Source organism: Paroedura picta, chromosome 2 (assembly GCF_049243985.1).
Source record: "Paroedura picta isolate Pp20150507F chromosome 2, Ppicta_v3.0, whole genome shotgun sequence".
Taxonomy (NCBI): Eukaryota; Metazoa; Chordata; class Lepidosauria; order Squamata; family Gekkonidae; genus Paroedura; species Paroedura picta.
This window is the reverse complement of record NC_135370.1, coordinates 155,703,981-155,720,661: the sequence shown is the minus strand read 5'-3', so window position 1 is coordinate 155,720,661 and position 16,681 is coordinate 155,703,981. Positions and strand designations below refer to the sequence as shown.

Sequence of the window (16,681 nt, the reverse complement as noted above, 5' to 3'; positions counted from 1 at the left end):
GGGGAGGCGTCGGCGAGGCGCCCCCCGCCCCCGTTCCGGAGAGCGGCGGTGGGCCCGGCCCCTCGGCCCCGGAGGCCCGCGGGTCGGGGGGCGGGGCCCCCGAGTGTTCGGCGGCGGCACGGCCGCGCCGGAGCTGCCGCAGCCCGGCGCGGCCCCCTCTTTCGCCCCATGGGGGCTCGGGCAGGGGCGGCGGCTCCGCCCGCGCGGCTCCGGCCTCGCCCGGCGCTGGTGGCTCTGGGGCCTCGGGGTCTGGGTCTGGCGGGCGCCGCGACCACGCGGCCCGCGGGGGCGGGCGGCGCGGGGGGCAGCGCAGATCGCCTGCTCAGGCTCCCCGCGCCTCACGGCGTGCCTCCTCCCCGTTGCCCGAGGCCTCCGGGGGCGGGGCCCGCAAGCGGGCTTGCGCCCTGCGGGCCAGCCGGGCCTGGGCGTCGGCTATTCCGACGGCTCGGGCCCGGGGGGAGGGGGCGGCATCCAGGAAAAGGGCGTCCCCGCGGAGGGGAGGCTCTCCCGGGCGGTCCGTCCGGCGCGGTAGGCGCGGGTCGGGGCGTTCCCCCTCGGGGGGCGACCGACCCCGGACCAGCAGTTCCCCCTCTTTGCGGGGCAGGGGAGCCAGGGTGGGGCAGGGCTCCGGTTCGTCGGAGTCCGCATCCAGCGGCTCGGGCCGCCATCAGCTGGGGGGGCCCAGGGACCGGGCCAGGGACACTTATAGGTCCCCATCCCCACTGCGCCGTCCCGACCGCTCCCAGCGGCGGACGGCGGACGGTTCCAGTGGGTCCTCCCCGCGCCATTATCGTAGATATTCCGGTGGGCGCGAGGGGGGTCGGGGGTGCCGGCGGCGCGACACCAGCCGCCGCGAAGGGCGGCGCCGCCGGTCGCCCCGCTCCAGCTCATCTGCCCATTCCCGCCCGGGTCGTTCTGCAGAGCACCGCTCGTCTGAATATAGGGCCGGGTTCGCAGAGGCCAAGGCGCTGTACGGTTCTGGTGGCACCCGGCGGCGCAGCCCTGGCCCGGCTGAGTCTTCAGTTTCGGGCAGCACGCTGGGCGTCACCGACTCTCGGACGCCGTCGCCGCGAGCCGGGCCAAGTGGGAAGCGGAAGCGCACGACGCTACGGAAGGCCCATAAGCGTAGGCGTGCATCGCGACGGAGCTCGCCCATGGGTGAGTCATCGTCGTGGGAGGAAGGCGACGATACCATCCATGACGGGTGGTATTGGATAGAGGGGGCCTACGTCCCTGGGATGCCGCTCTGGTTGAAAAACAGGCGGCGCGACATGGTTCGGATGCTCGACGAGGCGGGCATCAGCCGGCGCAGGCGCGAACCGCCTGGCAGATTCAGGGATGGTGAGGCCCCTCCGGGGGTGCACCTTCCCGTGAAATTGCGGGAGCGGGCCCTCGATGGGTACTTCGTTGATTTTTTCGAATTGGCGAAGTGGCGCCGAAAAGGGGCCGACACGGGAAAAAAGGGTGACAAGGATAAGGCGCAGTCACAGCCGGTTGAGCGTTCCATGCTCAATTGGCTAAAAGGTTTCGCCGAATTCCAGGCCTTGATTTGCGGGGGGTACCCGGAGCGGGGTTGGCACCTTGCCCGTTACCTTTACACCGTGTTGGAGGCCTGGGAGGTGGGTGGCGAGGAGGCCGCCATGGATTACGACCGGGAGTTCCGGGAACTCGCCTCCCACAACGCTTCCACGCGTTGGGATCTTCGGCTGCATGATGCGTGGTTCATGCAGGTGGGTCCCAGCGCCCGCCAAAGGCGGGAACGTGGTAAAGGTGGATCCTCCGGTCCTGTTCGCAAGTTGTCCGGGCTGGTTTGCTGGGACTACAACCGGGGTGGCTGCAAGCGGCGCAGGTGCCGGTTCGAACACCGCTGTGAGACCTGCGGGGGCGGGCATGCCATGTCGGCGTGTGCGCAGCCTTCCTCTTCCCAGCCCTTTCGAGGGACCCGATCCTCCGGTAAGAAGGACGGGGGATCGGGTCCCGCAGCTCCTTCCGCCGCCCCAAAATCCGGCTGAAGCCGCGGGGCAGCTCCGCGGCCTGGCTCCCACGCCGGTTCGGCTGCCCGTGCTGCTGTCCTGGCTGGGTAGCTACCCGGACAGGCCTGCAGCGGCTTATTTGGCGGCTGGATTCTCGGAGGGGTTCCGAATCCCGTTCACTGGTGAGCGGGCGGCTTATACGAGCGGCAACCTGCGATCTGCCCGCGATCTGCCGGACGTGGTGGCGGCGAAATTGGCCAAAGAACGGACTGCCGGACGGATTGCTGGGCCATTCAGCGGTCCGCCGCTGCCCAACCTGCGGGTTTCCCCGCTCGGAGTCGTGCCCAAGAAGGCGCCCGGGGAATTCCGGCTCATTCAGCACCTGTCGTACCCGAGGGGCGAGTCCGTCAATGATTTCATCCCACAGGAGCTGTGTGCCGTGAGGTACACCCCATTCGACGAGGCGGTGGCTATGGTTCGCCGCTGCGGCCAGGGGGCATTGCTCGCTAAGTGCGACGTGCAGTCGGCCTTCCGGCTCCTGCCCGTCCATCCGGAGGATTTCTGCCTTCTAGGCTTCCGGTTCCTCGACGGATGGTACGTAGACAAGGCCATGCCAATGGGTTGCTCCATTGCATGCGCGGCCTTCGAAGCGTTTAGCTCCTTCCTCGAGTGGGCCGCTAGGGTCCGGGGGGGGTCCCGGAGCTGGCCCACTACTTGGACGACTTCTTGATGGCGGGCCCGGCGGGCACAGACGCCTGTTCGGCCAGTTTGAGGTCGTTTCAACGGGTGATGTCTGAACTGGGGGTGCCATTGGCGGCTGACAAGACTGAGGGTCCTGCTACCAGGCTCACTTTCCTGGGGGTCGAGCTTGACACCGTGGCGGGCACGTCTTGGTTGCCGGCGGATAAGGTGGCCTCCCTCAGGGAACTCATTCGGGAGCTGTTGGAAAAGCGGAAGTGCGCACTCCGTGAGGTCCAGGTGCTGCTCGGGCACCTGAATTTTGCCTGCAGGGTGGTCGCGCCAGGCAGGCCTTTCTGTTTTCGCTTGTCATTTGCCACTCGAGGATTGTCTCGTCCTTTTCACCATCTTCGGGTTTCCACGGAGATGAAGGCGGACCTACGGGTGTGGGAGCGGTTCCTGGGAGGTTTTAACGGAGTGGCCATCTGGCAGACGCCCTACGCTCCCAGGGATCGGCTTCAGGTTCACTCTGACGCCGCAGGGGGCTGCGGGTTCGGGGTTTACTTCGAAGGGGAGTGGTGCGCCGCGAGGTGGCCAGACGCCTGGGCGGCGGAGGTTCACCGTGACCTGACCTTTCTGGAGTTCTTCCCCATAGTGGTGGCGGTCCGGATCTGGGGCCCGCGTTTTGCCGATCGCCGCGTGGAATTCATGTGCGACAATCAGGCCGTGGTGCAGATTGTGAACAGGCAGTCGTCCAGATCCGCCCGGGTTATGCGCCTGGTCCGGGTTTTCGTCTTGGACTGTTTGTCGTACAACGTCTCTTTTCGCGCCAGACACGTCCCGGGGGTAACCAACGAGTTGGCCGACGCTCTCTCTCGGTTTCAGGTCGAGAGGTTCCGGCGTCTCGCTCCCGGAGCGGCAAGGGAATCGGTCGGTTGTCCGGAGGACCTGTGGCAGCTTGGCGTCGGCTGATCATGGAAGGGGTCCTGTCGTCACTGGCCGACTCCACTCGGAGGGCGTATCGGCGTGCAGCAAGTCAGTTTGTGGACTTCTCCCGTTCGGCTGGGCATTCTTCCCCTTGGCCGATGAATGAGGGCCTGCTGCTCCGGTTCCTGGCTTGTCTCCGGGAGCAGGGACTCTCTTGCAGGACGCTGTGTGTCACTCTGGCCGGACTTTCCTTCTGCTCTAAGGCCCTCGGCGCTTGGGACCCTGGGCGGTCGTTTCTGGCCCGGCAGGCCGTGAAGGGCTGGGGGCGGCAGTCCGTGCCTCGGCCTGATCCTCGGCGCCCCATCACCAGAGCTATCCTGCGACAGCTGCTGGGGCACTTGCCTGCCGTGGCTCGCTCGGACTTTGAGCTGGTTTTGTTCCGGGCGGCGTTCACCGCGGCTTTCCACGGAGCCTTGAGGGGAGGGGAGTTGGTGGCACGGTCCCGCTCAGCCCGTTTCTCAGCCGGTCTGATGTTTTCGGACGTGGAGTTGGTAGACTCGGGGGTCCAGTGCCTCATTCGGCGGTCCAAGTGTGACCAAGGGGGCAAAGGGAATCATGTGTACCTCCCGGCTTTACGTGGGGAGGCCGATTGCCCACGACGGGCTATGGCCGCGTACCTGGAGATACGGCCTGCCCTTGCTGGACCCCTGTTCGTCCATCAGAACGGGAGCTGTCTGTCCCGGTACCAGTTCGTGGCAGTTCTCCGGGCCTGTTTGCAGGGAGCCGGCCTTCAACCTTCCTTGTATGGGTCGCATTCTTTTCGCATTGGCGCCGCCACGGAGGCGTACCTGGCTGGCGAGCCGGCCAGGGCCATCCAGCAGAGGGGGCGGTGGCGTTCCCGGGCATATAAGTTGTATATTCGCCCTCAACATGCTGTTTGATTTGGTTTTTTCCCAGGTGTTCCATCAGGTGCGGCAGCGGTCACGGTGGTGGGGCACAGTATTCCATACTGGGCCGGCAGACACGCAGTCGCGACAGGATGGGGAGAGCATCTCGGCCTCGAGGACGTGTGCAAGATTACCTGGTCCGGTCGGAGGGGATTGCGGTGGTCGTCCCTGCTGCGGGTCGTGGCTGACGAAGTTCATCGCCGGGGCGTCCCTGATGTGTTGGTGATGCATCTAGGAGAAAATGATCTGCCCTCCATGACCGGTCGTCAGCTGAGTGCGGCCATATCAGAGGACTTGGTAATCCTACGACAGAGGCTGCCACACACCACGTTGGTGTGGTCTGAGATGCTCGATCGTTTGGTTTGGCGGTCCGCTCGGCGGCCTGACCGTGTGAACTTGGCCAAGCAGAAAGCTAACAAGGCTGCGTGCAAGACCGTGCGTTCGTTGGGGGGTGTGACCGTTCCTCACCCCAAGTTAACTTTTCGTTCCCCGCTTTTGTTTCGGTCGGATGGGGTTCACCTCGCAGACCGGGGGTGTGACCTTTGGCTGGCCGACGTTCGGGACGTTTTGAAGGCTATTTTTTCCGAGGGTTGGCGGGAACAGGGACCGTTGGTTCCTGTCCAGTGGCGGGACATGCAAGGTAGGGAGCCCGTTGGCAGGGAGCCCGTTTGCATACGGGACTCCCTGGAGTAGGGGGTCTCATTAAAGAGACCGGCCACAACCGGGCGCGGCCTACCCGGCTGGGAGGCCAGGGGCCCGGGGCCAAGCGAGAGGGGGGATCCCATGGTGGCGGACGCCCGTGGGGTCCTCGATGGTCGCTTCCCAGGGATCCCGCGGCGGAAGGCATCCCATCCTCCCGGCTGGGAGTGAGGTGAGGAGCCGGAACGCCGTGGGTAGGGGTGGTCAGCCGGCCGGCTGACAAGGTTGGGGCTCCACTACCATGCATGCGGGCCAACCCTCCGGTGGGAGGGTATTGGTTAATAAACGGCTGCGGCCAATTTGTTGCCAAGTTTGGGTCCGCGTCGTTACTGGTATAGTCGCCACCTGCTAGTCAAATAGCGGCCGCGACTAAGCGCGGCCGCCGTTGACGCGGCGGTGGCGCCCGGGAGCGGCGCGGGCCCTGGCCGCGTCATCAGGGCGCGCCGCGGCGCGCCTGGGGGAAGGGCGGGGCCACCGGCCTTTTAAGGCCGCGCTCACGTGGCTCGCCCTCTTTCCCCGACCGCCGCGGACCAGGACGGTTTCCCTCCCATCCCTCCCAGTTTTCGTTTTCGTTCGTCGCAGTCGTCGGGACATGCAAGGTAGGGAGCCCGTTGGCAGGGAGCCCGTTTGCGTACGGGACTCCCTGGAGTAGGGGGTCTCATTAAAGAGACCGGCCACAACCGGGCGCGGCCTACCCGGCTGGGAGGCCAGGGGCCCGGGGCCAAGCGAGAGGGGGGATCCCATGGAGGCGGACGCCCGTGGGGTCCTCGATGGTCGCTTCCCAGGGATCCCGCGGCGGAAGGCATCCCATCCTCCCGGCTGGGAGTGAGGTGAGGAGCCGGAACGCCGTGGGTAGGGGTGGTCAGCCGGCCGGCTGACAAGGTTGGGGCTCCACTACCATGCATGCGGGCCAACCCTCCGGTGGGAGGGTATTGGTTAATAAACGGCTGCGGCCAATTTGTTGCCAAGTTTGGGTCCGCGTCGTTACTGGTATAGTCGCCACCTGCTAGTCAATACTATATATTATATTGTTCTGCTGAAGGAATTTCAAACATAGGAAACTGCCCTGAATTCTGAAGAAAAAAACAAAATGATTTTGAAGCTCTGAAGCTATGCAGGCCTAAATATAGGTCTCACTATTTATAAGTAAGGATTGTGGGGCCGACCCTTTATTTTGCTTTAGTCATCTTATCGTGTTTTCTATTATAGTAAAGAGAGGAAGGGAAAGCACAGGTAGGGATGGGCATCAACCAAATCATAAAGCAAAATTCCTAGTGAATTTTGCCTCCTTATGGTGGGTCTATTATCACAAACTGCCATGAACTTTTAAAACAGTCATGCCTGTCTGTGGCAGCTCATGAATAGAAGAGTAAGCAGGGAATCTGAGTCCTTTTAAACCACTGTGTTCAGTTCTTTGTGAAAGCGACAAAACAGTTGAGTAGCAGGGAGGTGCTCCCTACTGCTCAGCTGTTTCAAGCTGTATTATGTAGTCCCTTTAAACTTTAAAGGACTACAGAAAGCAGCCCACCCATATAGCATGGCAGTGGGGTGGCAGTCCCAGCCACTCAGTAGTTTTGTGTTGTCTTGTCCAGTCCCATTAAGGGGACTGCAGAAGACAAAACAGCTGAGAAGTGGGGTCTATTCCCCATTGTTCAGCTGTTTCTCGGGCTTTCTGTAGTCCCTTTCAATAGGGTTTGTGGGGCCATGAGCCACAATCTACTTCAGTTTATTAAAACTTCCTAATTTTCTGGTTTGTGCTTACCTCTAAGCACTTGCTCCTAACCATTTTCCTGGATTGTGCTCATTTTGACACAGTAGATCATGAGCTTTTAGCTCACCACCTCGCCGATGCCGGGATCAGAGGGACTGCCCTTCAGTGGCTGATCTCCTATCTCTGGAATCATGGACAGAGGGTAGCATTAGGAGAGAGCTCACCAACTGGCTTGCGGAGTCCCGCAAGGGGCAATCTTCTCTCCAGCCCTATTTAACATCTTTATGCGCCCTCTTGCCGAGCTGGTGCGGGGGTTTGGGCTGGGTTGTCAACCAATATGCCGATGACACCCAGCTCTTCCTCCTGATGGATGGCCTCCCTGACTCCCCCAGAAGCATGAGCCAGCTGCCTGGAAGTGGTGACGGGGTGGCTCAAGCAGAGTCGTCTGAAGCTCAACCCTTCAAAGACGGAGGTCCTGTGGCTGGGCAGGAAAGGTCCAAGTGAGGAAGCACGCCTACCTAATCTGGTAGGAGAGCAGCTAAAAGTGGCCCACTCTGCTAGGAACCTGGGAGAGATACTTGATGCCTCCCTCTCAATGGAGGCTCAGATCACAACGGTAGCACGGCTGGCATTTTACCACCTTTGCTAAGCCAAACTACTAGCACCCTACTTGTCCCCGGAACACCTTGCCGCAGTGATCCATGTGATGGTCACCTTTAGGCTGGACTTCTGTAACTCACTCTATACTGGCCTGCCCTTATCCTTCATCCGGAAACTGCAACTGGTCCAGAATGTGGCTGCCAGGGGCCTCACAGCAACACCTCGGAGGTCCCACATCTGGCCTATCCTCCAGCAGCTGCACTGGCTCCCGGTTGAATTCTGGATCAGGCTTAAGGTGTTGGTTATCACCTTTAAGGCCATACGCGGTCTGGGCCCAGTATAGCTGAGGGACTGCCTCTCCACCTACACTCCTCATAGAGCCTTGCGCTCTACTACATCCAACCGCTTCCAGTTGGCCCCCAAGCTCCCCCCCTACGACCAAAACTAATCGGTTTAACCCACTGGGTCCCAGTAAGAGTTAAGCTGAGGCTTTCAAAATTTCTATTTTATAATGTTATTGTTTATGATCTTGTTAAGTTATTATTGTTATATTGTTATTACTGTTGCCTGTTACCATATGTTAATTGTATCTCCTCCTGTTTTCTGTAAACTGCCCTGAGCCCTCGGGGAGGGCAGTATATAAACAAACAAACAAACAAGCAAACAAATAAATAAATTTATGAGCACTAGCTGCAATCCTTGCTCTAGTTCTCTGGCTAGGAAAAAGTATATGGGGTTCTCTGGCCTTTGCTTCACTCAAGTAGACTTACATGTCTGTGAACATTAGACTACTGTAATCAGTACAAGAAAATTCAGAAGGTGAATTAATATGACTGTACAATGTCAAACAATTTATGCCTTGACCTGGATAGCTCAGGCTTGTCAGATATCAGAAGCTAAGCAGAGTTGCTCCTGGTTAGTATTTAGCAGGGAGATCCCCAGGACTACCAGAGGTATTTTTGTCTTAAAATCCCTGTGGCATCAACATACGTCATCTGTGACTTGATGGTGAAAAACAACAACTGTCTTAGTCAACTGTCTTCTCATTGTCCCTCTGGCTCTCATATATCATGCAAAGTCTGATGGGGAATGAATAAGTTAACAGTCACAGATCCATGACAAGTTCTTTGTATGTTCTTTGTATGTTCTTTGTATGTGCTTACAGACAAATGTTTGTCACATTTTCAGCTTGGTATAGTGGTTAAGAGTGGTGGCCTCTAAACTGGAAAGCCAGGTATGAATCCCCACTCCTCCACATGCAGACAGCTGGGTGACCTTGGTCTAGTCCCAGTCCTGTTAGAGCTCTCTCAGCCCCACCTGCCTCACAGGATGTTTGTTGTAGGGAGAGGAAGGGAAGGTGACTGTAAGCTACATTGAGACTCCTGGAAGTGTAAGTGGGTTATAAAACCAACTCCTATTCTTCTTTATAATATTTTAAAGTGTGCATTTGAAATATTTGTACAAAGTAGCCTTGTAACCATCTAATAGTGGGGGAGTATGGAGAACAGCCAGAGCCTCTCACAGTCTACTTGACTGTTTTCTCCAGTATGGAAACTTGGGGTTGTAACAGGATTGATTTGAGTAGGTGAGGCAGCAGACCTGGCAAGTAGGTTTGTACATATGTCTCTCAGCTCACTGCCTCAGGCAAGCAGGTGAAAGGTAAAGAGCAAAGGATGTACATTCAGCTTACAATATGACCTAAATAACTCAGATTGTTAACTCTAGTAATTAATGCAAATTATTTTTTTTTTACATTCAGAAATATTCTGAAATATTGCTTTAGGATGGTTAGGGCTGATCCTGCGTTGAGCAGGGGGTTGCACTAGATGGCCTGTATGGCCCCTTCCAACTCTATGATTCTATGATTCAAGGAAATTTGGAAATACACAGACTTCTGGGGCTTTCTGCTGCTGCTTTCTTTTTACTCATGCAGATCTAGCTTGCTTTTCTCCATGATGGAAACCCAAAGTAGCTTAGACTGTTGTTTGCCCCTCTTAGAATTTTCAGGTCTCCCACTATAGTGGGACTACTACTGGCAAACTTAAAAGTATCTAAAGCCCCGGGAGGAGGTAAGGGAGAGGAATCAGGGTGCATGCTGGCATTGGGATGCGCACCAACATCAGTGTTTTGCAAAAATTCCATGGTAAAATCATAATGCCCCATGATGTCATCTCTGGTTTCCATCATCAATGATGTCAGCACACTGGCATCATGCCAGAAGACTAGCCCCACCTCTTAAATGTTCCTGGGGTTGCTGGTTGCAGCATGGGAGCCTTACACCCTTCTAGATTTTATCCTCACAACTAGGTAAGGTAGGTTAGAGAGTCACTGGCCTGATGCCACACAACAAGCTTCCATGACAAAGTGGAGATCTGAAAAATGGATGAGGGGATAAAAAGTGGTGAGGGAATAATGATGCCAGGGGCAGTGTATTTTTGCAGCAAAAACTCAGTGCATTGCATTACTGTGGCACTGCACTGTGTTTGTAGAGCAAAGCATTTGTTTGGGCAACAGGATTTAACATTTGTACAAAGGAAAGTATGGTCTGTTGTTCCCACCCAAAATATTGATGCATCTGTGTTACAAGGAGAATGGCAGCTGAATCCCAACCTGCTGCAGTAGAAAGAGAGGCTGATGCTTTTGTAATGTAGACTGCTTTCAGAGAGACAAATGTGGCAAACACATTTGATGAGTATCTTTGCCATTGGTGAGGGCTGTGATCCTCCCTGAGCAGAACAGCCATCAAACAACTTTACAGCAGTCTGTAGGGTACCTGTAGGGTACCTGTAGTGGTAGCATTTCATTTCCTGCCTCATGAGAGTTTGGATCTGCTGGGTTCTGCTGCAATAGGTGAGGTGGTTCTATCCAGAGTCATGAAGGTTTAGGGCAGATAATTAAATGATGCAGGCAGGGTTAAACCTCTCATAAAGCTGCAAAAATGTGTGCATGTGAAATTGTTATAACATGGACATACATGAATCTCAAATGGTAAGATTTTTGTTAATGGAGGGCCTTGATTGTAGGAATGCTCTCTGCTGCCCAGGATACTTCCTCTTCTGGCCTTAACTTCCATTTTCACAAAGGCCCCTTGAAAACCATTCATCTTGCACAAATGGAAGTTTTAGTAGAATAGGAAATGTGGTTTGAGGCAAGGGCTCTCTAGGGTACACAATAATTTTTCATAGGAACTAAGACAGTGTTATTCATAATTGCAGGCTGATTGATCGGTTTTGAAAACTTTTATTTATACCATTGACTGCTCAGCGGTATGTAGGGAGACAGAACTACTTTCTCCCATCAGGTTGAAAATGCATGACTGCAAAACTCTGGATTGCACTAAACTGTAGAATTCAAATGCACGAACAGTATCCCATTAAAGAAGTCTGAACGGGTAATGAGCCACCAAAATGCTTGCTAACAAATGGCTCAGTGTTCAACACTGGCAAAAAGACTGTAAGTTGAAGCAATAGCTGTTCAAGCAGATGCTAACATTTCTCATTTCTTCATGACAAACTTTACTGCATCTGTCTAGATTCTGATATGAGACGTTGTGACAGACTGCACTTTAACATCTTATAAATACTGTGTAAACAAGTAATGGATTTATAAGTGCTGTGTTAACACTGTGAAGGGTTAATTCCTTACAGAATCAGAGAGCCTTGACAGACAGGCTTGAGAACTGTATGCTGAGGAGTCAGTCTAATTTCAGTCCTATCTGACAAGAACCAAGTACAGACAGTGTCTGAATTCAGTCCTGACTGACAGCAATTGATCACAAATTGAGTACTAGGGAGATTGGCAAGGAAAAGTGGGTAGTTAGGTGAAGACTCCCATTTGGGCCAAGGAAAGCTTGAGAAACTCTCATTAGCCTGAAATTTATGAACTGTATTCTTTGTTTCTAATGATTTTACTTCATAGTTATTAATTTGAGTTACCTCAGATATTATACTCATGATTTCATCTGACCTTTTCCCCCTCCATGTTTATTAAAATATTTTATTTTTGAACTTCCAAAAACTTCAAGTGGCACTTTAAGTGGTTTAACCTTCTGTCAGTTTCCTGGACTGAGCCAGTAGTAAAATATCTTAATGCAACAAGGAGGGACAGCCAGAGTTCTTCAGGAAATTAGAAACAGATAACTAGGGTGGCTCAGTCACAAAGGGAAAGAAAAATGGAGAGAAAATAATGCTTCTGAGGGAGGGAAGTAGATGTGCGTGTCATGAAAGTCTATCCTCCTTCACTTCTGGTCAAATTATTTGGTACCCGTGTGCTTGTTTCTTCAATGTTTATCACAGAAAAAATGTTTCATGTTTCTACTTTACATAAGGGATTCCCAACCAGGGGTTCCTTGGCCCATGGGGGTCTGCAGGAGCTTTGGAGGGGGCCCACAGTCTTTCCCCTCCTATCTTAATGGACTTGGTGTAAAAATCATAGGGGGTTGTTGGTTGTGGCATGGTATAGGGGTCTGGGTATGTCTTCTCAGGTCCTGCCCTTTCCAGCCTACATGAGGCAGAGCCATCATAGTAGAAGTAAAGGTGAGGGGGTACTCAAAATTTATTTCACGGGCTCCTTCACAGTCAAAAGGCTGCCTTACATCATCCCAAGCACATGGCTATTCACACATGGTGAGTTGCCAAATAGTTAGAATTCAATGACGAGAAATCAAATGGTATACATGATTAACTAAACCAGCTATAAGACAATATCTTATGGAAGGCAAGGGTGACAGAGTTTCCCAGTGACCTGGTGGTGAAATGTGGGATCAGTGCCATAGAGACATTAAAATGTAGTACAAACAGCAAAACATGCTTGTGCCTAACTTCTCACTCATTCTTATCTAGCTCAAAAGCTACTTAGACCACAAAAAAGTACATTAGCTTCATGCGTGAGAACTAGTGATTGGATAGCACCAATGTAGGAGCTGAGGTTGGGTTACCCTAGAGCCATGACACTATATGTCCATGCACAGGTTCTGGGGTACTTGTTTTATATCATATATATTTTCAATGTTTTTGCCATTCCTAGCAGCCTTGTCTGTTTCTGTACAACAGTAGTTTGGAATTTGCATGTTTTGGCTCTTAAATGAACCACAGCATGAAAAAAGGCCAAAACTGTTATGTCTGTGACTCATTCACAGAATCACATCCAATTGTCCAACTGTACCTCATCCCTGAAACCACGGACACTTTACACTGGTTTATATTGTGCCAGAATTTTGATGTCCAAATTTTGGATGCCTGAATCAACTACATGATATCACCCTGAATATCAGGGGAGCCCTGACTACTTGGCACTTAATGGACATGAAGTCTAAGCATGATTTGAGAGTGTGCTCCCCCTCAACTCAAGCCACCATGGGAGAATTCTCAAGCCCAGACTTCTCTGTTAGGCTGTGATGAAATAGGTAGAGCTGCCAGCTTCAGATTTCTTTGGGCATTCTTGCAACCGATGATTAATTCTCTGTCTGTCTGTCTCATTGTCTCCTTCTTTACACAACCACCATAATAAATCACCACAAGTAAATGGAGGAAAACTGGCGTATACATCTGATAAACCATAAGTCTAATGAAATAATGTAGCATAGTAACTAAGTGATTGAGATGTGAACTACTCTGTAACTACATGTTATTTGTATTTCTGGGATTTCTACTCACCCACCTATCCATCCATCTCAAGGAGGAACCAACTACCACTTTGTGAGACAAGTTTTCTTATCACAGACAGCAGCTCAGTAATTTACAGAAGGATTACCAGAGAAAGGAGGAAGAAAGGCTTTAAAACCCTTTATGCTCTCAGATGCCTCCTGAAAATGGAATATGAGGTGGATGGTGGTTTGAGGTTGGAAAATTAGAATATGGGAGGATTTATTTATTTATAAAATTTATATATAAAAGATTATCTTTAAAAAATCATTGATTAGCAGGGGGCAATTTGCCAATGAAGATGTGACTCGTAATTTGGCGTAAACATGGCTACAGCCATTTATTAAATGCCTCCCTGAGGAGGGTTGGCCTGGCATGGGAAGAAGCCTGAACCCCTCAGCCATCAGGCTGCTAACCCAAGGGTACATGGAAACCCAAAGGCCCACTCCATCCCAGCCAGGAGAGATCCAGATTCCCTCACAGGGAAGCAACCCTGCTGGGACCCACCAGTGGGTAGGCTGTGTTCACATCACAGTCTCATTAAGGAGAAAGACCCCCCAACCCTAGGGATGCCAGTGTGCAAACTGGAATCCCTGTCAACAGGCTCCGACCATGCTTACACTGTGACAAATAAAACAATACAAACAACCAGTACAACCAGATGGGAGAGAGGGAAGCTGTTCTGGCTGCTGGTGAGGAAGGCGGCCGGGGCAGAAGCATGTGGAGCCTATATAGGCTCCTGTGCTGCATATCTCCCATGCACAGTGTGGCTGCATGCTTTATGCAGCCCCACTCGCCGCCATCCTCCTTGGCCGCCTCCTGGCATCCTCCTTGGCCGCGGAATCTCCAGGGACTGCAAGGGACCCAAAGGGCGTCCGCACACGGGCCTCCCTGCCAACAGGCTCCCTACCAAGCATAACCACAGCTGCAACAATGGAATTCCATAAACAAAACAGGGAGTGTGGGAGGGTGTCTGTTCCTCGTGGTGGCCGACGCAAAAAAGGGCGAACACGCATGATCCGGGCCTATTCAAGGCCGGGTGCTCTGCCCCTCTCCGGCTGCTCATTGTCACAGCCTGATGACACCAGTGGGAGTCACGTCATTGCCGGGTGCCCCTGCAGTGTCAATGGTGGCCGAGCCGAGCTGTGGCCGCTATTTAAGAGAAGATCAAAAGACTGGCTCACTTCCTATGTATGAGTTTAGTTATAAATAGGGAGAACTCCTGAGGAAGACATCGGAAGAATGACCTGAGGGGCATCAACTACAAAATGGGCTTACATCTCGAGGCTTTTTCATCTGCCAATTTATTAGTCTGCTTCTCTACAATTTAGCACATAAGTGTTTCTGCAGTATCAGTTTTCTGCAGTATCTGCAGTTGACTGGCAGAATGGTATGTGGGCCACACAAGACACGACTCCAGATTGGCAATCACACGCCCACAATGTAGGGAAGTCTGAAAGGACCAGAAGTGAAGTACCACCACTGAATAAGTCCTGTTGCCATCTGTCTCATCTCTGTGGGTGAGTGCACAGTGTTTAGAACTTTGGTACTGGATGTTAGTTGGCGATCTGGACAGATGATTGAAAGTTTCTTCCCTTGCCAGCCTCCACCTGGAATTTGTAGCCTCACTGGTTGGAAAGTGTAGAAAGAAAACAAATAACGTTTGCAAGGATCAAAAGATTGTCAACGGTGTGCACTTCTGCTCTTGGAAGCCCTGGCTTCAGATACTGCCCTTTCTCAAAGCTCACTAGTGACCTTTACATGAGAGAGTGATAAAAAAGGGAATTCACTGCCAGAGGATGTAGTGATGGCCACAGAGATAAACAGCTTTGAAAGAGGATTAGATAGATTCATGGAGGATAAGTCTATCAGTAGCAACTAGCCTTGGTGACTGAGGGGAAAGAAAGCCTCTGAATCCCAGAGCCAGTAGAAAACATCAGGTGAAGGCTTCAGCCTCTATGACAGGGGTAGTCAAATTGCGGCCCTCCAGATGTCCATGGACTACAATTCCCAGGAGCCCCCTGCCAGCGAATGCATTCGCTGGCAGGGGGCTCCTGCGAATTGTAGTCCATGGACATCTGGAGGGCCGCAGTTTGACTACCCCTGCTCTATGACCTGTTATTGGCTATCCAGGGGAACTGGTTGGCCATTGTGCGAGACAGGACTAGATCAAACCAGCTTGGTGGACTGGTTAAGAATGGTGGACTCTCACCTGGAGGACTGGGTTTGATTCCCTGCTTGCCCACATGCAGCCAGTTGAGTGATCTTGAGCTAGTCTCAGTTCTTTTAGAGGTGTCCTCACAACAGTTCTGTCAAGCTGTCTCAGCCTTACCTACCTCACAGGGTGTCTGTTGCGGGGAGAGGAAGGGAAAGTGCTTGTAAGCCACTTTGAGACTCCTTCAGGTAGTGAAAAGCAGGGTATTAAAAACAACTCTTCTTCTTCACAGCTGTTCTGATCTAGCAAGGATCTTCTTATAAGCCCCAGTATCCCCTCCTCCTTTATAAATACAGAGATAGTAATATCAACCTGCATTCCAGTGTTCTATGGATTACTGAGCTAAGATGTGTAGAATTCTTTGAGCAGTCAAAAGCATCAATATATCTAATTTTCAACATGGCACCATCTGTAGATTTCTAAAGGCAAAGAATGATGCCATGAATATAAAATCCAGCTCTTTCTATAAAACTGAAAAGCCCAGGTTTGCAGAAAACCTTTTACAAGGGATGTTACAGTTCCCCCAAATTTGCAATCAACAAGTAATTTGGTGAACTCAGCCTTGAAGGCTGTTTAAGCTGCTGAGCTACACCTGTGTTCTCACTAGTGCATCAGGTGGTCACAGGTGAGGTTGCAATGGAAAAGCACCTGAGCACATGAACTGGGGATTCCTTTGGTTAAGGCGATCAGTATGAGTGCCATTAGGCTCTCTGCTCTCTCAACCTGCAGACGTGTGGCATGTTGTCTGCCTGCAACTTAGCCACAAGAGGCTTGCAATGTGCTACCTTTGTACTCTGCTTCTGTAAGGAGACTGAAGCAGATGAATATGCTACATATTCTGTAAATAGCCTTGTAGTAAAGATCCTCTCTATTAAGCTTCAAAGCATTGTGAGTCTTGATCTGTACCTCATCCACAAATGTAACTAATAACTGCATTCTTTCAAAATGCTCTGTTACTCTGCAGCTCTATTGTTCTGGAGAAAGGGGCTGACGCTAGTCCAAAAGTTCCAACAGAAGCAGCACCTGTACTTTTAAGAAATTATGTAATCTAGGATTTCAGTGGCTGTTTTGTGATTGCTAGGTAACCACAACACTATTACCGACTTTCTAACAACTTCTGTCATAAAAGGCAGAGGGAGGGCCATTTCAGCCCCACAATCTACCAACTCATCCAACTCATCTGAACCTAGTAACAGCCTCCACTCAGCTGCCATGACCTGATGGGGCCAGATGGTGGCCACCACACAACTCACTTGAGCAACTTGTTCATGCATGATTTTTCCCATGGT

General features: G+C 52.6%; 1 protein-coding gene across 1 annotated transcript; it reads left to right on the top strand.

Moving 5' to 3' along the window:
- Window positions 1–3,625: 3,625 nt before the first annotated feature.
- On the top strand, window positions 3,626–4,519 carry LOC143828952 (integrase/recombinase xerD homolog). The gene has a single exon (XM_077319104.1). It carries the CDS (start codon window positions 3,626–3,628, stop codon window positions 4,517–4,519), a length of 894 nt encoding a protein of 297 aa, XP_077175219.1.
- The last annotated feature ends 12,162 nt before the right edge of the window (window positions 4,520–16,681 follow it).

Bases quoted from the DNA above. Each gene is read 5' to 3' on its own strand.
- LOC143828952 (XM_077319104.1), top strand. From the start codon at position 3,626: ATGGAAGGGGTCCTGTCGTCACTGGCCGACTCCACTCGGAGGGCGTAT.